At 38.9% G+C, this 23,734-nt stretch overlaps 2 protein-coding genes and 1 long non-coding RNA gene across 3 annotated transcripts in view; 1 reads left to right on the plus strand and 2 right to left on the minus strand.

The window, feature by feature from the left end:
• The window catches only part of pnp6 (purine nucleoside phosphorylase 6), a 12,595-nt gene extending 761 nt beyond the window's left edge, over positions 1-11,834 (minus strand). Inside the window, exons 1-6 of the mRNA XM_034878166.1 lie at positions 11,575-11,834; positions 6,484-6,647; positions 6,260-6,363; positions 2,983-3,158; positions 2,698-2,888; positions 1-221 (exon numbers count right to left, since the gene is read on the minus strand). The exon at positions 1-221 is cut by the window's left edge and continues 761 nt beyond it. Of these exons, the coding sequence (XP_034734057.1) occupies positions 25-221; positions 2,698-2,888; positions 2,983-3,158; positions 6,260-6,363; positions 6,484-6,647; positions 11,575-11,606 (864 nt within the window). The 5' untranslated portion in view covers positions 11,607-11,834 and the 3' untranslated portion in view covers positions 1-24. The remainder of the gene's footprint in view (positions 222-2,697; positions 2,889-2,982; positions 3,159-6,259; positions 6,364-6,483; positions 6,648-11,574) is intronic.
• A 2,416-nt stretch (positions 11,835-14,250) lies between these two features.
• hydin (HYDIN axonemal central pair apparatus protein) overlaps positions 14,251-23,734 on the plus strand; it is a 103,075-nt gene continuing 93,591 nt past the window's right edge. The window contains exons 1-7 of the mRNA XM_034878117.1: positions 14,251-14,327; positions 14,995-15,070; positions 16,019-16,144; positions 17,725-17,844; positions 18,164-18,298; positions 20,837-21,036; positions 22,058-22,182. Coding sequence (XP_034734008.1) covers positions 15,020-15,070; positions 16,019-16,144; positions 17,725-17,844; positions 18,164-18,298; positions 20,837-21,036; positions 22,058-22,182 — 757 coding nt within the window. The 5' untranslated portion in view covers positions 14,251-14,327; positions 14,995-15,019. The remainder of the gene's footprint in view (positions 14,328-14,994; positions 15,071-16,018; positions 16,145-17,724; positions 17,845-18,163; positions 18,299-20,836; positions 21,037-22,057; positions 22,183-23,734) is intronic.
• LOC117948525 lies at positions 20,021-20,369 on the minus strand. The gene is made up of 2 exons (XR_004657474.1): positions 20,337-20,369; positions 20,021-20,160 (listed from the first exon to the last, which is right to left on the minus strand). It is a non-coding gene; the product is annotated as an uncharacterized LOC117948525 (long non-coding RNA).

Genomic DNA, 23,734 nt, shown 5'->3' on the forward strand with positions numbered 1-23,734 from the left:
GTCAGCAGATTTCAGATGAAGGTACTAGATCTTGGCAATGAGGTGGCTGACGAGCCTCTGGACGTCCTGGGCTCTGTACTGGGAAGTCCTCAGCACCTCCTCATGGTTGGCCTTCTCAACGCTGTCGTAATCGGTCACAACCTTGTTGGTGATAAGGGAGAGACCCAAGACACGCAAGCCACAGTGACGAGCCACCACAACCTCTGGTACTGTACTCATACCTGGACAGAGGGGAGAGGTCTGTGTTCAGGTGCACTGATTTCATGTTTCACTGCCAGCAAAATCTACTAAACAACATACTTTTTCAAGCATGTAAGAAAGTAAAGTAAGTCTAAATAAATCATGGAGAAAGAACAGGAGGTTTTAGCAACGGAAAATTACAAGTCAGCCTTCTTCTAAAAAAAGCAGAGGTTGTAGAAACCGGACTCTTGATCGCTAGATGTTACCGAGTACTGTCGATCACGACCAAAATCGGGGCTAGCAAACTGGAGTTGCTGCAGCTAATGGCCAGAGCTCCCAGTTAGCTAAAATGGCAGTTGTAGGGGCATGTTCTAAACTGTGCCTTTGTGCCTCTTAACAGACACGAAAATTCAATTAAAATTACTGTGCAACATGAACAGGGCCCCTATGTGACAACAAGATGCGTTTTTAACTAAGACATTGTGAAGAAACCGTTAAAATTCAGTTTTTACTGTAATCTACCTTTTTTTCCATCAGTTGCTTCACCGAAAGCCCAGAAAAGTCAATCACACAGGTCATGCTGTTGCAACGAAAACTTGAAGTTTATTTCCCCCTCAAAGTTAGGTAATTGAGCACTGAAGTGGTTCTGACTAAATCAGTGACTATGTAACAGGAAACGCTACAAGTCATGCCTGTCGCTTGCACAGTAAGAGCGTTACTGAAGGCTAGCGCCAGCCTCGCGCTGAAGTCCCGTGGGAATTGGTAAACAGTAGTGTGCCGATCGGCGCACGTAAGTGTGTAAAGAGGGAAGATCGTAGGTGTTCACAAGGGAAGAAGCTTGGAGTAAGAATAACATGTGTTGATTTAGGGCGGAAAAGAAATAGTTCGCATCTGTGCCTTTCCAAGTTTTGGCAACAGAAAGAGACAATACAATTACCAAAACTTTAATTGTCTACCTTTGCATGACCATGAGATACTGCAGTTGTGGTCAGTGCTCAATTACCTATTTTTAAGGGGGAGATAAACTTCAAGTTTTCTTCATGACCTCCGTGACCGCCGTGATCGACTTTTCTGGGAAAAAGAGGTAGGTGACAGTAAAAACTGTGAATTTAAATGGTTTCTTCACAATGTCTGAAAATGCATCTTGTTGTCATGTATGGGCCAGAAATTCTGATTGGATTTTGTGTCTGTTAAGAGGCACAAAGGGACTCTTTAGAACATATAGGTAAAGGTACTATGTTGTCACGTACACATAGAGTACATGTTGCGAAATTCATTCTCTGCATTTAACCCATCCCTCGAGGGAGCAGTGGGCAGAAATTTACAGCACCAGGGGACCAACTCTAGATCTGGGTCAGTGCCTTGATCAAGTCCCCCTGCCGCGTTTGTCACAATCACAGTTTCCACGCTGGGAGCTCGGGCCATTAGCAGCGGACAGTCCAGTTTGCTAGCACAGATTTTGGTCAGGTTTTTATCCTATAGACAGTACTCAGTGACACCTAGCAATCAAGATTCTGGTAAAAATTTGCTGGCTTTCTCGTTTAAGTGCTGCTGAGATTTTAACAAAATCAGTTTAATTGATGACATCTTATTCTACTTTTTTGAATCATCCTAAAGTTTTTGTTGGTGGCTTGTTGGTGACTGTTACGAAGAAGCGCGGCAAACTACTATTTTTTCTATTTTTGTTATTTCCACTCTTATTGAAACCTCAACTGGCCCGTCAGACACCGCCTACCAAGAGCCTGGGTCTGACCGAGGTTTCTGCCTAAAAGGAAGTTTTTCCTCGCCACTGTCGCACTGTTGCTTGCTCTGTAGAAAACTATTAGAACTGTTGGGTCCTTGTAAATTCTGGAGTGTGGTCTAGACTTACTCTATCTGTAAAGTGTCTCGAGGGAACTCTTGTTATGAATTGATACTATAAATAAAATTGAATTGAATTGAATTGAATTGTTTCAGCCAGCCTCTTCAACCCAGTATCCAAGGAAATAACGGACTTGAAATGTGAACAAACAACAGTGGCAACAAACAACTAATGAATCACTCAATTCTCATTGGCTCATTCAGCATGGTAGGTAGATTGTCAGTTTCACCCGCCAATGGATAAAAATTCACCTGCATTTGGCATGCAGTCGGATGTTTCAGGCCGTCATCATGACATAAAAGTTACACAGTGCAACATCAGCCAAGCTTTATCCTGCAAGGGCTGACTGAAAACTGAAAGTAAAAGGTTATTGAGAAGGAATCTCACTAACTGTCTGAAAATTGACCTATTCTAGCTATTCTAATCTATTATAGCTTCTTCGTTTACATCTTGGCAAGTCATGCTGCTTTTGCTTCCCATTCACTGCAAAATGCAAATGCTGTTTGTATCTGTTCAGAGCAAATTATTTGTTGTTATTCGAAAAATGAATTCATTTTCATTTAAATATCCCTACTGCTGTTGTAGATGCATTATTGAGAGGCTGTCCAACCACACATCAGTATCCATTTAAGTGAGCACGAGAGAGCTTTACTGACCCACAGCATCCGCTCCCAGCATCTGCAGTGCTCTGCACTCTGCAATGGTCTCAAATGACGGTCCAGCCAGCATGCAGTAAACCCCTTCTTGCAGGAAGCTGTCGCAGCCCTGCTCCTTTGCTGTTTGCTTGGCCAAGGCCCTCAGCTCACTGTCATAAGCATCCGACATGCAAGGAAAACGCACTCCAAACCTGGAGAGGTACAAAATTACAGAATGAATGGGACATAAGAAACAGATGTACAAATTTTCCCTTTCATAGTTCTGCCTTGGTGTTAGCGTTGTACCTCTCGTCATTGTGCCCACAAAGTGGGTTCTGCCCTGCAAAGCCTGGCATGTTGATGTGATCCTTTATGAGCATGATGTCTCCCAAATCGTAGCTTCTGTTGAGTCCCCCCGCTGCGTTTGTCACAATCAGAGTTTCCACACCCAGCAGGAAGAAGACTCGCACCGGGTACGTCACCTGGAGTGACAAACATGCTAAGCTTCACAGAAAGATACTGTTGTTGTTATCACAAATGGGAGTTACAAGATAGGGGTCACCTGAGAACAACAGAGGAGAAAATGCATCATGTGGGAAGCCGATAATTTAAAAGGGACAGCTTCTGTCAGTAGACACTAGGATTCTTATTACTACTGTGGGTCCTTGTTGAACTGCGGATAAATATTCGGGTTCTGTACTAACCTTTATAGGGCAGCTGATGGCCCGTAAATGACTGTTGTTACTTCTCACAGTAGTCGCGTTTGGAAATTGCTTTTTCTATTTCACATTTCTCTACAGCTTGAATTGCCTGCAAAAGTGTTTTGCTAGTTAATTCAGAGATGTTTTCCCTGGTCTCTTGATAAGGTCAGTGCTGTCATTTTGCAACATTGGCCTGTTTGATGAGAGTTTTTCATATTATAATGGTGGACTGTGTTGTAAGTTGACTTGTGGCTTTGTTAGGGATGAAATGTAAGCACAGTAATCTGCATGTGTAACGGCAGGACTGTCCGTACTAGCACTTACACTGTAGCATGGAGCTGTTAATAAAGAGTTCACTATATTAACCCTCGTGCAGCTTTTTGTTTAAAACAAAACTTTTTTTCAACGTTTTGGTCTGGTTTTTCTACACTTTTCTCGTTTTTCCCAGCATTTTTGAAGCTTTATTTCAAGATGTTTTCGTTGATTTTTTCAGCACTTGTTTGGATGTTTTTGTTGTTGTTTTTCACATTTTTGTCACTTTTTTCACTTTTCTTTAAAAATATAATAATTCAAATGCTCTAAAATTATATAATACACCCAAATTCAATGAAAGTAAAGAACTGATCATTTATTTTACTTGTAAAGAGCGTTGCATGGAAACATCCATGTTATTTCGTTTGACAATTTGGTTAAAAAGTAACCTACAGTTATGATATTATAACAGGATGGTTAAATTATTTGCCATAAACACAGGCATTTGTTTTTAGTTTTTAGTCAATGATTATTCATGTCACCTGATGTGGGAGAACAAAAGTCTAACAGAATGCTAATGCCATGATGCTAACATGCCTACCATTCGATGTTTACGTCTAGGCCTGATGTTTCCCATGTTAACCATCTTAGTTTAGTGAGTTAGCATGGTACTTGTTATTTAGCACTTACTACAAAGTACACCTGAGACTGACGTGTTTGTTATTAGTTTGCAGGATATTTGGCGATAGAGTTGGATAAATTGAATAATAAAAATTTGCAGACGGACGAGCATTGCTATCCACATATACACTGCTAGTGTGGCTAATACAATCTGGTTCTCATCTCATCTGATTGGTTAAGTATTTTGTTCAGCTTGCCAAGAAAACATATTTGTAATATATATATATATATATATATTGTCTAGTGAAAATGTAACTCAGTATGCTTTGGTGGAATCTTTTTGAGTTCAACTCAGTTTATGATGATTCAACTAGAGTCATTTCATACATTATACCCCTGTCTAAAGTCCCATCTGGATACAGGATGGGCATAATGCATCTGCCTTTCTATTATTGTAAGTAGGAAACTGAATTTCATGATTCAGTTGGGTTTTATTGACCATTTTATGTGGGAATGGCACATCACAGCTGGTAATAAAATAAACAAAACCAGGATACAGTGTGTCTCTAGAGGCCAAAGGCCAGTCCCACGTTGACACTGTGAGACACTGTGTGGTTTTCTTACTTTCATCACGATTCTGCAGCTGATCATTCAAGACACAAAGTAAATTGTTAGCCAAAGTTGGGAGTTATATCATGGTCTGTCATCTAACAATTTTGCATGTTGATAATAATAACAATAATAATAATAATAATAATAATATTTTTATAATTATTATAATACAAAATCATGATTGAGAATGAAAAAAAAAAACTTAAGTGTCTCTGAAGATAGTTTTATTTCAAAGTGTATGTAAAACCATTATGAAGGGAAGTCAGGTTTGACTGTTTGCTACATTTTCAAAACAAAATAATCCATTTTACAGGTAGTTTGATACAGGCAATGGTTATAAATGCTGTATCTACACTTATCACTAGGCCAATGTTCCACTTTGAACTTAAAATAAAGAGATGTGGCACATAATTAACTGTGTCTTGTAGAGAGGCTCCCTCCAGGACAAGAATAACAAAGTGTTTGTACATGTCCATGGTTTAATAATTAGGCCTATACCTGCATGGCTGTCAATAATTTTCTCAAAGTGTTTGACAAACTCAGAGTTTGAACTGTTAACCTGTGTTCTGTACCGTGTATCATTCACTTCAGCTAGGTTTCAAAATACTGAAGCAAGTTGGCTTGTGACAGAAACTGAGGCACGGCAACTTAAAGTAGTAACAAGTGGAAATGTCTGCATCTCTGCACCAAAAAGTGTTCACGTGGTTCACATAAAAATTAATTTTAATAATTATTGCAACAAAAAAAAAAGCAGAAGAAAGGCAGAACTAAGTACACTTTAATACATATTTACTTATCCCAAGTTATGTTACTGCATATTTTCCTTACATTGCGCAGCTCCTATAAGTATTAGGTGAGAAATAATGTAGACCATGCCGGTCGTTATTGCAAATTAGAACCCAGACAGGGGGATGCATAACGCTCGCGAAAAGCGGAGGGGTCCTGCATTAGCCTGAAGACTTATCACGCCTTGTTACACAGCAACTCATTTAGAGGTTACCGCCTGCGACCAGTCGGGACGGCTAACTTTACCGCTGATGAGCGCCACTCTCTGGCGGAATCCAGGTTGCCCGTATGAATGAGTTAACCATGGAGCTAAAATGCTGTGTTAGCACTTTTGTTATTTGCTCTGTTAGCACTTCCTGTTTCCTTCAACCTCAAATTTACAGTAGAAGGCCAAACTAAAACATCTGCATGTCAGCGTTTACACTGTGAGCATGTTAGCACGCTGACCTTAGCATCATAAGTATTGTACAGCATCTCACACGTAACAGTGTGGTAGTCGACTTTTAATCTTGTCTTTATACACACTAAAAAACAATTAATTCCTAAAGTTGTTTACGAGCAGTATTTCATAAACTTTATCCTACTTCCTATTACTTTGTACTGTTGCTTACAGTGTGTATGTTGTAGCCCTCGTAGAAGTGGAATCTCCCCTGCATGCAGACACACTCACGGCCCTGCAGCCTCCCGAACACCAACTGGCCGGCATGGCCTGGCACTGCACAGCATATATCCTGTATGAGCAGCTGCTAGCATGCTTATGTACAGTTTACAAACACTTTTTAAATTTTTTTTTTTAAGGTTTTAAATAAAAAGCAATTTGTCAGAGACAACATACCAGTGCTGGTGGGAAAACGTGGAATATCCTTATACGGGAACACAGTCTTGTCAGCCAGCAGGTCCGCCAGACCGCCCAGGCCTGAACCACAGATGATGGCTACTTTAGGACGCTGCTCTGTGTGAGCCAGCAGCCAGTCTGCTGTCTCCTTATACTCTTCATAACTGAAATTTAAAGTAATGGAAAGAGAATTGGTTAAAGGTCCCATGGCATGAAAATTTCACTTTAGGATGTTTTAAACATTATTATGCGTTCCACGAGCCTACCTATGGTCCCCCAGTAGCTAGAATGATGATGGTGTAAACCGAGCCCTTGGTATCCTGCTCTGTCTATGAGAAAATGAAAGCTCAGATGAGCCGATCTGGAATCTGGCCCCTTATGAGGTCATATTTGTAGTTTTACACACTCTATAAAACTACAAATTACAGTTAAAGAAGGGGAATGTACACAACGCTGTCTCTTTAAACAATAGTATGAGTTATGGAAAAGTATGTGGGAAAGTAGTTTTTCATTTCATATTTTTGGGGTGTGTAAAACAGCAGGGCAGTGTGTAATAGCATAAAATAATACAGTAACAATTGTACTGAAATAAATAGGTAAAATACTGTATGTGTAAGACAGCACACACAAAACAATATACTGCACTGAGAAAACTAGGGAAAGTCTTTGCTGAAATCACAATGTTAATGGACAGCAAACACTTGTTCACACCTACATGAATGCCAATTCTACAGCAGAACATGTAGAAACTGATTGCTTTTTCTAACCTCTAGGCAAAACAGAAACCTTGCTTACAAGAAAAGTCAGTTTGGCATACTGTAGTTGTTCTGCATTGTTTTAATGTCACAAAAGGTTTTACATCACCCGTCCTATTGGAATTTTATACCACAGGAAATTAACTTTCTGAGACTCACGCCAAGCTGCCCATTGTCATGATAATTTTATATAATATTCTGTAACACCCATGAGCACATGAAATAGACTTTTTGTATAATTAAAAAAAAGAAGAATAAATACCACGTTGTGCCACACAGTTTTTCATTTTAAGTGTACAAGCCACATTATTATTCACGGTCCTGATGCTGATTTCATTGGAAAAGCCTTGAGGTACCTCATTATACAAAGTCTGAAACAGACTGTAATTCTGGTTATAAATCTGGTGGTAAAGCTATAACCTTGTTAACATTCCCTCTATGCCTCGAGCTTTGTTATTAAAAAGCAATGACACTTCAGGCTGCAGCCTTTGCAAGACCAATCTAAAGCAGGAGAGAGTCTGACGATTTTGAGCCCATTTTAGAGCTGCCATCTAAGACGAAAGCTACATCAGACTAGCCTTGGGTGTTCAGCCCTTGATGCCCATGATTACAGTATGTAATGTTTCCATGATGACTTTCCAAATGTTTGCCCTGAGAGCGCATCGAAAATGTGTATAATATTTGGATACACACTTTGTTAAAAATAAAAACAAGTGAAATTAATAATGAATTTGATTTGTTTTACTTAGCAGATTTACATTCTGTTGTTCAATCCATATCCAATATTTCCTATATTTCCAATAGGGGTGGGTGTTATGGTTTGGGTGTTTTGTCTTGTCTTATTGTGGTAGTCTGTTTTCCTGTCTTAATTTCTTAGCCTGGTTTTCTGTTATGTCTTGTGATTTTTGTCTTCTATTGTATATGTTCTGTTTCCTGTTTTATTGTGACAGTCTTATTTTCTGTGCCGTCTTGTTTAGTTTTACTTCCTGCCTTAGTTTCCCTGCCCCTGTGTCACCTGCCTCTTGTTACCTCGTTGCCCTTTGTATTTAGTCTTAGTGTTCCCCTTGTCTGTTGTCAGGTCATTGTTGTACTGTTGTGGTGTTCCGTGTCAGAGTGTGTGTAGCCTACCCTGTTGTTTTGTTTTCTGATTATTGTGTTTTTTGGAACTCTGCCAGTTCCTGTATTTTGGATTTTGCCTGCTGATTTCAGGACACTTGTTGTTGGTTTGTACTTTGTTTGTTTTTTGTTTAATAAATTCTCAAGCTCAACAGACTGACCGAAAATAATTAGTATGATTTAATGCTTGTTTCTGATAAGTTAATGTTCGATTTTATGTTTAGTTTTTTTAAATGTAATAATTTTTATTTAAAAGTTACTTGTCCAGAAAAGTACAAATCAGAAAACAGATTGACTGAAAAAGGACTGGAAAATGGACAACAACAGAAAAAACACACAAAATGGCCAAAATTAAATTACATTCAAATTAGATTTTGATCTTATAAGACACAGATCAATTAATTAGGCAAAACACATATACAGGAGGCTGTTCACCTACTTTATCATGTTGCATCTGCCACCTCACGTTTTAAGTTTTAAGAAACCAACCCCCTACCTTTAAACATGACTGAGCCTCTGACATGGAAGATCACTGTGACTTTCAACGAGAATCTTTTAGCTTTGTCTAGCTGCTTTGTCTAGGAAGTGATTAGCAAACTCTTTATTACTGAGTAGTAAACTGAGACTCAAATGCATATTTTGGAAACGTGGAAACATTCATAAAAATATTGTTGCATCGATAATTGATTTAGAATTGAATCGTTTGCCTCTGAATTGGAATCGCATCGAATAATGAGGTGCCAAGAGATTCCTACCCCTAATTTCTAAGCAAATTTTCTATGCCGTATTCTGATAAAATCCCCTGGGCCCCCCCCCCAACTGATTTTGGTCCCTCCTGTGCCACCCCTCTTAAAAACTCCTGGAATCGCCCCTGGCATTATGGCTGGGTGTTGGCAATGACTTCCGAATAGGTTTGATTCCGATTCACAATGTCCTGATTCAAGTACATTTCCAATTGGACTTGATATCAATTAGGTTAGGGAAATTTCAGTTACAATACCAATTTTGCTTCGATCTAAAAGATCTTTAGAGAACATATAGGCAAAAAACCAACTCTTGAATTTTTTTCAAAGCACCGTGTTCATATTTATGGAGAAAAAGCATACGTTAAGAGATCAATTTCAGGATTTTATTAATAATTATCACATCATAACTCAGCCCTAGAAGGCATGTTGTTACCTGGGCCGGGGTAAAGTCAAACTGTTGAACGTGAATAATTCTCCAACAACCAACTATCTGAGTGGTTACTGGGTGAGTCATTACATTTTATTCAAGACAAACACTAAGCGGAAGTGTATTTCGGTATTATCTCAAATCTGTGGAAGAATTATCATGACACCCTATGGGTGATCAATTTATTCTACAGCACACAATTGTTTTTGACTGACATTTTGGGCCTGTCACCTGCACAGGGAGCCCTTCAGGTTGTAATGGCAGCTTTGCCCACACTTACACTCACATGCAGGTGGCGGCTGTAAGTTCTGCCAATGTGGTGGTGTGATTCAATGTTGGTGGCAGCATGAGGTAGGAAATGGAATGAAAACAACTCAAACTAATTTATTTATCCTGACAACTGACGTTTTTTTGTTTGTTTTCACAAACCCAAGAAAGTGAAACGTGGAGATGTCAGTGAGCGTGTCCAAAGTAGCCTCCTCATACAAATCTCTTATCCAACAAAACCATAATGCCATTTCCTGTGTCTGTAGTCCTACTGTAATTATTTTTGTGGTGAGTGTCACCAAAATGTTCTCATAAACAAGGAGGATGCTAAAGGGGAAAACTAAATGATGTTCTAAATGAGTCCCACTGCTTAATTTACTCATAGCCAATAGACTGACCAAACTAACAGCAACCAACAATGGTCCAACATCATCTTGTCTTCCTTTCAATAAAGAAGAAAAACATAACATTTAAAATCTTCAAAGATTCAGTCTGTAACACCACCTTGTTGTTTGAGGCTCCACGTACCTAAGTACGTAGCCACGGCGTAGATTTAACACAGAAGCATGAATCACGCTTAATGTGAAACACTTCTGCTGCTGTTTAAAAAAGTTTACATAAAACTGATTTTGACAAAGTGCTAAAGCTAACAACTGTGTTAGAAGTTTATACTGTTTAATAGAAATTGTGTGGCCTTGTACACTTAGCACCATGATTCTTCAAAATATTGTTACCAAACAATATATTCAATGTAATTATTGTGAATCAATACCTAAGCACATTATACGCAAATTACTGAAGCTAAGTATCCCTGTACACCTATGGATAAGGTAGGACTATGTGAACTTAAATTATAAATTTCACCAAAACAAGTCAAGTACTTAATGCAACTAGTTAAACTAATGCCCAATACGTTTTTTCCACTGTTATTAAAGGAATTTGTTGTCCCACTGAAAACCATTCAGTTCAGTGGGATAAACATCAGTGAAAACCTTTTCATAGAATGTTGAATAAGCCTACTTAGATTTCAGATTCATTGCATGTATGTGGCCCATCCCTCAAACTGTCATGCCTTCCTACCAAAAGGTATGAAGAGTATGAAGAATTTCAGAATGATTTTAAGAACATGGAAATAGCCTGGTAGTTATAATAGTAAAATGGTATAGTAATTGTATTTATTGAGTTGTGATTACAGCTGCCTATGTATTATATAACAGCAGAGTAAGAAACTTAACTCAAAGCAGGAAGTAAGCTCGTGGGCTCTAGTTCGCAGGGGCCAGTTGCGCGTGGAGCTGTCCGTGGTGCTGCCGGAACGTTGTTTTTTTTTAGATTTAGAGCAGAGAGCATAGCGGGACGACACATTTTTTTTGCGGACACAACTCAGCACTTTAGACCAGTTTGACCAGCATGGGCTCTCGTGAAGCCCAGAGGCTGTAACTTAACTAGAAACACGTGACTGGCCTGTTAACTGAGCAGATATTCGAGTTGTGTAGGTTTGTAGTAGCCTATGGGCATTTAGTCTACCACCTGTGACACACGATTACGTCAGAGCGAGAGGTGTCATAATGGGAGGAAAACTAATCCTCGGAATAAACCGTTCATGTTACTGCTGCCTTGCCTTTCTAAACGACCAAGATACGTCTTGCAAACGTTATATTATTCAGGCGTTATGCTTGCAACACCACTAGATATCCCTTAACATAGTTAAGCTACGGTAGCCTTGGCAACTATGAGGCTCACGTCACTCCCGTCCACGAACATCCAGCCTTATCGGCCTTACCTGCAGTGACTGGAGGAGAATGTCGCTTCCATATCTGATGCTGAGCGGGACCAATCTATTCTACTGATAAGACTCTGTTTGTTTCGTGTTTGACAGACGCTTCCAGTGCTGAGTTCAAGTGTTGGAGCGGCTGATGGAGATTCTGCTGCGGCGGACTGAGTGGCGCAGGTCGTGCTGTGCACCGACGTCACTGCGTACAGGGCGGAGGGGCGGGTCCTAGAATGACTGTCGGTCCCTTTGAAGAAGACTAAATCCAATTTTCTACCAGGCTGAGCAGCTCAGTGATCCGTTCACTGACAGAGGCAGGGCTGGAAACAGCGGGAGAAACATTGAGTGGGCAACTTAAGGATAGAGAAACACAAAGATGAGGGAAATGATAAATTCAATTCAATTCAATTCAATTCAATTCAATTCAATTCAATTTTATTTATAGTATCAATTCATAACAATAGTTATCTCAAGACACTATACAGATAGACCACACTCCAGAATTTACAAGGACCCAACAGTTCTAGTAGGCTAGTCTCCTCCAGAGCAAGCAACAGTGCGACATCGCGAAAGTCAGCAACAACTAATCAACAAGCTAATGCTATAAATCAGAGTTTGGTGAAACACATCAAATCCCAGAACTCTGCATAATAATATAAAATATGCCCAAAACATGCTTTATAAGTAGCCTAATTTCCCTCCCTCCTTCCCTCCCTCTCTCTCTCTCTCTCTCTCTCTCTCTCATACACACACACACACACACACACACACACACACACACACACACACACTGACAGATACACACAGGCTGCACAACAATTCAAAGTGCTGACTCATGGGTTAAAAGGAAGAATGAAAGTGATAAAAAGCACAAAAACTGAGTAGCTAACAGTAAGCCTAAGTCAATATAGTATAATGACAAATTGAAAGTACACTCTTTAACTATGTACTATAACCACAGCTGTAGTGTATGGTATAATAAAACTATAATTTCCCAATATGACTTTCTGATTCAAAACTTAGTGAATTAGTAAAAAGTGAATGACTAGCCTATGTCCAGGGCTGGAGGACAGCATTTCTTTTTAACATTCTAATATACTTATTGCATTGTATATTAGGTTACTGATAGGCCTGGATTTTTTGGACTCAGTATATTTACGTACATCCAACTAGCTATAGGTTAACAAAAAACTGAATAAAGAATAATGAATTTTGTTTTGGGCAATGTGGAGAAGGCTTTCAAATAGTTGGCCTTGATGTTAGGTGTAGATGTCATTACAGTAATATTCCATTCACTTACAATCAGCGGTGGGACCGATTATATACTACTGTAATGACTGACTAGAAGTTTCAGTTAATTATACAGTACACTGCAGAAAAAAGACATAACCAGATGGAGCTTGTGGGAAAATGTATATTAGTGGTTATCAGGGTCAAAGATTAGTAACCTCCATTATATATCCATCCAAATTTACTTTATGCCTTGAACACAATCAGCCAAGAGGGATAAAGAAGTGGATTTTTGAAGACGAAGATTCAATTAGAAATTCCTGCTCTGTCACTGTGCTCACTGGGCTTTCAAATCCTTTTTGTAGTACTTATCCTCATAATGACCCTTCTTGAACACACACACACACACACACACAGACTCACACAATGCTCAATTATTGTTGGTTTGTGTGTGTGTGTGTGTGTGTGTGTAAGGAAAAGACAGTTGAGTGGAACAAGATATAAATATAAGATGGGACATACATATCTAATATGAATGATACATTTATTTTTCTGTGAATTATACTCAACTGTGTCCATAGATTATTTAGGGATGTTAGAAAAGCAGAAAGTAACTCTGTGTGCTAAAATTTCATTTTACTAACTGTTAGATTTGTCATAGTCTGTGTCAAAAGACCATTGCTTTGAGTGGTGTTTATTTGTGTTTTCTCTTGCTGGATTTTATTTGTTGTGTGCACGCATCCACACCCACCTATACATCCACATACTGCTGTGGAATTGAGCATGTGTTGATCGTGTGGCAATGAAAGGATAAATAAAGACTTAGATTCATTACTCACCAGTCAGTTATTACAGCACTGTGGTAATAGTGTATAGCACTATAGTAATATACCATAGTGTATCCTTTTTCCGGTCTGCAATGAACCACATTTCATTTACAGTGAAAAGTGAAATAAAGATCCTTAAATTTATCTCTGAAACACATTAAATTTCACACAAGTGTGAAAATAGTACTTCTTAAAATAAACACAATTTAATATAGTACAAAAGTATTCACAGAAATACACGTGAAGGTTATTTATATCAAGCTTTCTCATCAATTGTGAGGTACAGTTATAGTATACATTTCTAATAGTCTTAACAAATAAGCCTAAAGACAGGCTACCTCTTTCACCAGTGTTTAAATCCGTTATTGACTGATTGTTCTGTAAGTAATTTATGGTTTTATTCAAAACAATTTGGATTAGGCTCTTCAAAATTTAGAAAATAATATTTCTTTTAAATGTGTCAAATACAACCAGTGTAAGCCACATGCGTGATCCAATGACTCTTCAGTAAACGGGAGACTAGTCTTCTTTCTTGATAAACAAACCAAACTATAGAAACAGACTGACCCCTGTGGACTTGTCAGTTTTTGGTGTTGCATCCGCTGGCCAATCAGAAAACCCTTTGCTGGGAGGTCGTTGAGTGTGTTGCCAAGGCAACAACTTACAACAAATGCTGAAATCAGCCTTGTATTCACATACGGAGGAGTGGTAGGTTAATACTTAGCTATTTTATTTGAGCCTATCGCATATTTTTTTGACAGTGCAACTAGACAACAGGTCTAATTGGAACGCATACTCTAAAGTTTACGTTAAGTGATGGAAGAAAAGTGTTTAGCCAGTTAGAAAAGATTTTTAGTCCTGACGTTATTGTAACGTTATCTAACGTTATCTAACGTTAGCTAACGTTAGCTACCGTTACAGTCGACATGGTGATTAGAAACATCGGCTAGCAAAGTATTTTGTTGCTAGAGAAAGCTAAAAATAATGTCTACGATGTATTTAAGAAACGTTAATTAATTGAACAGCTAAGACCAGTTTCTAGTAACATAAGTTGAAATTCAGTGTTCTCAAAATAAAGTTTTGAGGACTTGTTGCACGTACAGCTAACACGTTAACGTTAGGTTAGCTAGCTAGCTAAAGTGAACTTACTAAGTAAACGTTACTGTTAGCCTAAACCAACGTTGATAATTGCGTATTGGGTAGCTATAAAATGGGCACGTAGCGCCATTCATTACTAAATGACACATTTTCTCTTTTCTTCTCTTCTCTTCTCTTCTTTTCTTGTCTCTTCTTTTCTCTTCTCTTCTCTTCTCTTCTCTTCTCTTCTCTTCTCTTCTCTTCTCTTCTCTTCTCTTCTCTTCCTTTTTTTTTGCAGGTGAATGTGCTTTTAAACAATCAAAATGACAGCTGTTCCTTTGTTAAAGAGCAAAATTCCTCTCAAGCCAAAAAGGGTGAGGATATCATGCTATACAGCTTCTAACTTCACACGTTTAAAGAAGCTGTTTCAAGTAACAGATTCTCCTAATCATTACCTTGGCTTCTTATAGGGAACAAAATCAATATGTGACTGCAATGTTTTTTTGCAATGACCTCAGCTCAGTTATTTTAGGCATCTTCTTTCTCCTTGGCTGCTTGTGTCTGTACTAAGCGTAACATTAGTTGACAAGAGTAGGAAGTACTTTTAATTTAATAAGATTTTTTCCTAGTCAAACTGGGGTCCACATCAAATTAAAGATCTCTCCTTCCAGTTGGTTATAATGAGTTCAGGTTTGATGGTAGCTCATTTCAATCATCTCACAAACCTTGTTTTGCTTATTGTAATAACAAAACTGAAAACAACAAAAACTGTGTAAATATAATATGACAATAATACGTAACATTTGTAAATAAAGCAGTAAAACCATTACACAGCACTCTGTCCAATATTAAAGAACAGTGTTTACATGAGCAACTTTGTTGTATTATGAATACACATCTAACTGGCAGCTATTGAATTTTGCATATGCAATAACTCCCTCTGCTACATTATTAATTTAGATTTAAGGCGAAAATCTTTCTGACCTAACCTTGAAATAAGTGCAGTTAGATGTTTCTTTGCTTCTGGTGCACTGATAAAGAGGTGCCAGAAGATTGTGTGGAGAGGATATTAACCACAAAATGCTGTAGATAGACTGAATGAGCGACTGCTTACATTATTTGAGCATATTAGATCAATTCATGGAAATGTTCCTAAAACAGACTTCTGCTCAGATGTTTCATAGCTGACAGCTTTAAGGTGACAGCTTTGTGCTTATTACCTTTTTTTCTATCAATGGTAACAGTCCTGAATTACTGTTAGAGTCAGGAAACAGGCAATCAGTGCAGTTAGCATAATAGCCTGAGCTGCTGTGTGTTTGCAGGTGACTCCATCTGTTTACACCCAGGAGATGTTACAGTCTACAATGGAGCGCCTGGCTAACAATGATGAGATGCACGAGCCCCGCATCCTGGAACTGCTTGACATGAGCAAGACTACACATCACAAAGTAAATGCCGGCCAGTGTTGTCAAACCTCTAAAGCTTTAAATCTATACCTATGCACAGAATCTTCATGAGGGTGCAACCAAAAATAAGGTTTGCAGATGGCACAGTGATAGTAGGTTACAATAGGCACTTTTAGGTACTAGCAAAGAACACTGTGACAATGACAACTTACATAAAAAAGATAAAAGTTGGAAAGGAGTTTGACTTTACCACTGCCATCTGCAGACAAGCCTCAGAATAAAACTCTGCGGAGTCCACTAATACATTTGAGACATTATTAAAATAGATTGAAAGCTACATTTGATATTGACAACCTGTCTCCGCACTACAAAATATTTTTCACACCACAATATGTATAACAAGGTATATAAAACTGCTTTTAGAAAATGTTCCCAGTGTTACTTATACTGTACTTATACTTGTATTGTACACACACTAGCACCAGTTACCATACTTCAGATGTGAGATCCTATGGGCTGAACTAAATGACGAGATAGATAGCTATATCTAAATAAAATTATGGTTATGGCTTACTTATTGTCAGGGTAGATAAGACGAGGAAAAAAGACACCAACATTCAAAGTTCTCATTATTTCACCATTAATCTCCTGCATACAGAGTAAGTGCTGTCTCCTAAGGTCATTTGCATTGTACCAACGCTGCTTTCCCTTAGTCAGCAGACACTAATTGATGGGCAAAGGGCAACCAATGTGACTGAATGCTCTTTACTTTTAAAGTCATAAGCTAACAGGGAGCTTGGAGCAAAATACCATCAAAAGTTCGTGAAATGCCTATAAAACTAATTATTGTCCCCTCATCATAATTAGGACACACATTTTCTCTTGACTTGTCCACATGCAAATGTAAACTGAGTAACCTCCACTGTGGGCCACTGCAGGTGATAAGAAGGAAAAATAACCAGCAGGATCTTTTAAGGTCATCCTGAAAGCCACAAAATTACACACTTTAACATACAACATAGTGTTATTTTCATTTTATGACTGGCAATGGTGCAATGATAGAGGATAGATGAAAATCAGTCAAGTTAACTTTAAGAGGGCATATTTTCTCATACTTATATACAATCCTGGTTTAAAAAAAAAAAAAAAAAAAAATGCTTATTCCGGTTGTAGCTTCATATTTAACATACAGATAAAAGAGTGGTATTCATCTTCACGTCAGAGAGAGAACAAATAAGCTTTGAAAATCCTTGTGAAAAAACCCCTCAGGGAAAATCAATAAGATTAACAACTGCATGTTACCAATGACTTCAAATAATTAGAATATCTGCTTGTTATAGGAGTGCACAGGGCTTTGCGTAAAAAAATAATGCATTAATAATGCACCTTCATTTGCTTCCAAAACAGTGTGGTAAATGCACTTTATTATGCAATTCTGTTTATGAATCTGGTAGAACCCAGGAGTAAGTCAAAAGGAATTCATTGAGTGTTTGTAACATTGGTGTGTTTGACTTTAAAAACATTAAGAACAGTAATGTTTACAAGTTCTCAATGAAAGGGATGATAATGGGTACTGCATATGTTTTTTAGGAAAGAGTCAGTGTATACTGTTTTGGTTTCAGTTTTCCTTAGTGGATATGGATCAGCCACTTTTCCAGCCCTACCCATCCGAGCTGGTCTTCCAGAACTTCACTCCTGCACAGACCTACACATTACCTCTCCGTCTCCACAACATTGACAAGGTGTGTGGATGATGGATGAATACGCAAATAGTTACACAAACAACATTGTCTGTGTGTGTGTGTGTGTGCATGCTTGGTGTGTGTAAGGGAAGCAGAATGATTTGAAGAGGTCATAAGGGATTAGAGGATATTTATAAATGCAATTTGAAAAAGACACTGTCAAGTAATTGTTGTGTATGTACCTGGTTCTATGGTGGTTTCTCTGTGTGTTGGTGTGTGTGTGTGTGTGTGTGTGTGTGTGTGTGTGAATGCATGGTGTGTCTTTGTTGCTGTGCGGGGTTTGACATTTTGTAAAGTTTGTGTAATTTTTTTTTCCAAGGTTTCACGACAAGTTAAGCTGGAGCTGCAGGACTCTGAGTTTTTCTGCGTGGTGGGAACAGAGGGAACAAGTAGCAAGGTGGCACCAGGACTGTTTGCTACTTTCACTGTCATCTTCACCCCGCAGGAGAACAAGGTACTGGAGAAAGAAGAAGATATCAATATTACAATATCTAAAATCTAAGATGACATATAGTTTCATTTCACAATATCAATATAATATCGATATGTTGCCCAGCCCTACAGTAGGCTACATTCAGCAAGCACAATAAACCATCTGGGTAATCTGCATTTGTGGAGTGGAAACATGCACACAATGAAGCCCAAATTAAATAACGGCCACTGAAGTCATTGACAAGCTGGTACAACTCTAATTTTGTTGCAAGTTTGTCATATTAACTTATAACACTAATGAAGTTATCTCCGCTAATGAAATCCATGCTTTAAAGCAACAATATGTAACTATTTTACCTAAAAAAATAACCTTATAACCAGTGGGGGTCGGAGCAAGTCCATCTAAATCTAAATCACCTTTTTAAATTAATACTGTAGCAAGACTTGCTGCCACCGTGAGTTCTCTCTACACAAACACGGAAAGGACAGTTCACTCAAAGACAAAGGCCCTTTTTATTCTCATGTTTGCTCACACACACGTTCAACTTAAATACACAGCTTCACTTTACGCCTCTGGTTGAACGGCTTTCCTGGCGCACGTCATGCTGCTCCAGACACAGTTTGGAACACAGTTCAATAGTAATAGTAAAAAAAAATCCTTATTATTAGTGTTTAATTCTCGCACCATTGTTAGTTCATCTGTTCTTACCTAATGTCTGTGTAACAGCAGGACAGTTGAGTGTATATATACACAACGTTCCACTTCCAGGATTGCTCCGGTGCCTCATTTCGGTTGGATTTCCATTGCCTTGGGCCATTGGTTGCGGAACGGCTGCGGCCTTGACTGACAGCTAAAGTCTCGAGGAACCACAAGATCTCGCAAATTCAACAGTTTGTTTCAATCCAGAGGAATAGAGGGGAAACAACTCTGTGCTGCGTTTTCAAGGTGTACTGCAGGGAAATATATAATCAGACATAATCCGGCTAAGAAGTGGCACTTTTCAGAGGTGGAGATTGAAACCCTGACATCTTTGTTTAATTTGGAGTAACGTGTGGCAGCCTAAAAACTGGTATTAAAGACTGTAGGAAGCACGCGGAATAGAAAGAGATCACTGATGCAGTCAACAGTGTTGCTGTAGTAAATTGGACTCCAGCTGAAGTTTATTTAATTTATACATCCTTGACATGTATATGCCTAATAGTAATATATAGGCTTATATTGCAATCTCTTAGGCCTACATGTAGGTGTACCTATATTTAAATACACGGTAGTGGCATTTATGCAGTGCTTTTTTATTTTACTCGTGTTTTTTCATGAGTCAGAGTCAGGCCACAGCTGTGAGGGAGAGCGCATGTCCTCCGCCCCCCTGTGCTGGACCAACACCCCGACCCTGCCTCCTGAGAGCAGAGGGGCTGGAATAACAAGACAAAATGTATCGGCCAATGGCAGAAAGAATTTGTTAACTTATGGCCATTAACAACACTTTAGAAGACAAAACAGAAACCTGAAGAATACATAAAAATGTTGTGCATCGTCATGTTTCCTGTATTGAATATCATTGCCAAACAAAACACTATACCTTCTGAAAGCAAGGACTAATATCGTCCTCCTTAGTATAGCCCCCAGCTGGACACTGCTCTCTGGGCATTGGGTCAGCTGGCTCCATCACTACATTTATGGCACACTGTTTTCCTGTGCAATGTTGTGCAGAACCCCACAGGCTAAAACAATATGGCAGTAGTTGAGTTTACGCAGTGCTTTTTTATTTTAGTCGCGTTTTTTTCATGAGTCAGAGTCAGGCAACGGCTGTGAGGGAGAGCGCATGTCCTCCGTTCCCCCGTGCTGGACCAACACCCCGACCGTGTCTCCTGACAGCAAAGGGGCTGGAATAACAAGCTAAAATATGTCGGTCAATAACAGAAAAATGTGTTCACTTATGGCCATTAACGACAGTTTAAAAAACAGAAAAACCTGAACAGAAAACCTGAAGAATAAATAAAATTGTTGTCTATCGCCATGTTTCCTGTATTGAATATCATTGCCAAACGTAACTCTACACCTTTTAAAAGCGAGGAGTAATATCCTCCTCCTTGGTATAGCCCCCCTGTGCTGGACACGGCTCTCCAGGTATCGGGTCAGCTGGCTCCATCATTACATTTATGGTACCCTGTTTTCCTGTGCAATGTTGTGTAGAACCCCACAGGCTAAAACAATGTTGAAGACACCCCCCCCACACACACACACACACTCCACCATGGCTCCGCCGTTCTGGTGCGGATCCACAGCCGTTCAGCATCCGGTGGAATTTGTGGGTCAGGATCCCACAGTCATTCTTCCTGCTAATTCCTCATGAACACAAACCCTAAATACAATATAAGAAATATAATAGTATAGTAGGTAATTTACTAAAAATAATGAATGTGTATGTACTTGCACGGTTGTCTCCATCCAGGACTAACTTTGAGGACAGACGGATGGTTCAGGATCACCTAACAAATACTTCAGTAATATACATGGAACTTACGTGTTTGTCACTTTTTTTTCAATTTGTCCATCTAGGACTACCACCCCAGACTGGTATGTGTGACAGAGAGGGAGCGGTTTGAGGTCCCAGTTCGTGCCATTGGGCCACGTGCCATTCTTGACTTTCGAGACAGCATCATTTTACCCGTGTGTCCTGTGAAAGCCTCCACAGAGAGGACTCAGCTAGTCCGCAACATAGGAAACAGCCAGGCAAAGTTCAAGTTAGAAACAAAGAGGTGAGAGTCAGTGCAGTATGAGCTGATGTCTACTGTGTTTGGGTGATTTAACCTAATTTCTTCTAATACAGCAGATAGTTTCTATCTTAAATATTGTCAGTGTATAAACATTTAAAGGGATCATATTATGCTCATTTTCGTGTTCATAATTGTGTTTAGAGGTTGTACCAGAATACATTTATGTGGTTTAATTTTCAGAAAACACCATTTATATGTTGTAGTGCCCATTGCAGCTCCTCTTTTCACCCTGTGTGTTGAGCTCTCTGTTTTAGCTACAGAGTGAGGCATCTAACTTTTGTACTGTACTTTGTTGGGAGTTGCACAAGCACAGTAAGTACTGCTAGCTTCTCAGTTGCAGAGCATGAGAGAGTGCCACGCTAGCAGCTAGGTGAGCATTATAACGTGTGTTACAAAGTGATGAGCGTTCGTCCAAAGGAAGTAAAGGCTGGACTACAATAGATCTGGAGCAGTTTGTGAGAAGTGTTTTCTCTGGAAGATGATAGGTCCCTTTGGGGGGTCAATCAAGTGTTTAATTGGCTCATCATATCAGCAGGACTTGTAATCCGAAATGTTGTTGGGTAGTTTAATTTATGTTGTGTATAAACTACATAGGTTTTTTGTGCAAAAAGCTATTATTTTGTAAAGTCACTAACTAGTCACTTAAGCTGTCAGATTATTGTAGTAGAGTAAATAGTACAATAATATATATAAATGTAATGTAGTAGAAGTAGAAAGTGGTATGAAAAGAAAAGACTCAAAAAAGTACCTCAAATGTGTACTTAAGAACAGTTCTTAAGGAAATGTACGTAGTTACATTCCACCACTGATTGTATAACTGTACTTGTGATAGGCACATATTCAATTAACATTTACAGTAATTACTGGTAGTTATAGATGTAAATACATATTGTATTAAACATTTGGGTTTCCTCTGCTAGTTTCTAAAACTACATTAAACTTTGGCTGTTTTAAAACACCATGTTGTGTAATCCAAATTCTATTCTATTCTATTTCATTCTAGCCCTTTCTCAGTGACGCCCTCCTGTGGGACTCTGGATGTAGGCGAGAGCATGCAGGTGACTGTGGTTTTCAACCCCATGACCAAAGGAGACCACTGCCAGGACCTGCTCCTGCACTACCACACTGGTGAGAAAAATTCAGGTCTATGAAAATCTACACCAACACTACAAAACTGTAAGCAAACTAGTGTAACAAATAACTACAATAAGTTATGACCACAGCATCTGATGAAGCCAGTGGCAATTGTACATTTTTGACTTTCCAGAGCAGCAAATAGATTTTTAATAGATCTGACAATAAGGAATGTTTAAGGAACATGCCACTGTTTGTTGAAATAGGGCTTATTTCACGTGTCAGTGTATGCGTTGTTTTAGTCTGGTGCAACAACGGCAGCGCCGCCGCTAGTTAGCTTAGCGTAGTGAATGGAATCCTAAATTGTCTAGTTTTAATCTGCATTGCTATTTTTCCTCGTTGTGAGAACAGTGGCCACAAGAAGTAATTAGGTTGTTGTAGTTTTGTCGTTGGCTCACTTTTACTCACAACCTGCTAACTGGCAACATAGGATTCCGTTCACAAGCTAAGCTAACTAGCGGCAATGCATGCACTGAGACAAAAAATGCATTGGCCCACCTATCTACAGCTAGGGTAGATGTGATAAGCCCTATTTCAACAAACGGTGTAGTGTTCCTTTAATGATCAACCACATAACTGTCAACCGACAACAATAATTTTTTAAGAATCAGTTAAACAGTTAAAAATTACAAAATTAAAATGTTTTGCATTGTAAAAGAAAAATAGGAAATACAATCTATTTTGTACCTGCTAGTTAACTTGATAGTGCAAACTTTGCAATAGCGAGTTGCGATTTGAAATGTTTTGAAAAGTTCATGGCTCTCTGCTGGATGGTGCTCACAGCTACTGTACGTGTGGTTTCGTAGCGCTGCAGAGGAAGGGCTGTCTAGTCCACGCACTATTCCGGGTTAGGAGAAAAACGTGCTGTGGTTTATTGGCATTTCTTTAAACCAATCCCAATCGTCTTGGGCAGCGCTAAGCCCCAGACACAATAACAGCGCCTCTGCAAAATAGTCTCGGAAACAAACCTGTGAATGTTCCAAGGTTGTTTTAGTCATGATAGATAACCCAGATTGGACAGATAGTCTAGCTAGCTCTCTGTATTCACCCTGCAAAGATCTGAGGAGGAGTTAACTGTAGTCCTCATAAGCCACTGGAGTTTAGAATGCAAAGAAAGAAAGTGGAAGGTGAGGGTGTATTGTACTTACTGCCATTTTCTCTGAGGGACTGTTGTCTTTCATTTCCTCAGCTTACCTCAGCTCGATGCAATAAGCAAATGAATCATTTATTCTCAGTTTTTTATTTAGTAAGCATTTTACTTACGTGACACCATTGTTTGATAAATGCTTGTTTTAAAGTAATTGCTACTGGTTGTACTTTCTTCGCCTTCCAACTTTGTGTTTTTTTGAAAAGTCCGCTCATTTATGATAATCCTGTTAGCAGTATTTTTGTATGCCCTCTACCCACACTTATACCTGTACTTGTACTGCAGTTTCACACTTAATGGTCACATGTTATGTTAGGGTAGCCTTGGTTTTTTGCACAATTAGCCAGACTACTTAACATCAAAGACAAAAACACAAAGTTTTTGACTTTTCCTGTTGAC

The sequence above is a fragment of the Etheostoma cragini genome, chromosome 8 (genome assembly GCF_013103735.1).
Source record: "Etheostoma cragini isolate CJK2018 chromosome 8, CSU_Ecrag_1.0, whole genome shotgun sequence".
NCBI lineage: Eukaryota > Metazoa > Chordata > Actinopteri > Perciformes > Percidae > Etheostoma > Etheostoma cragini.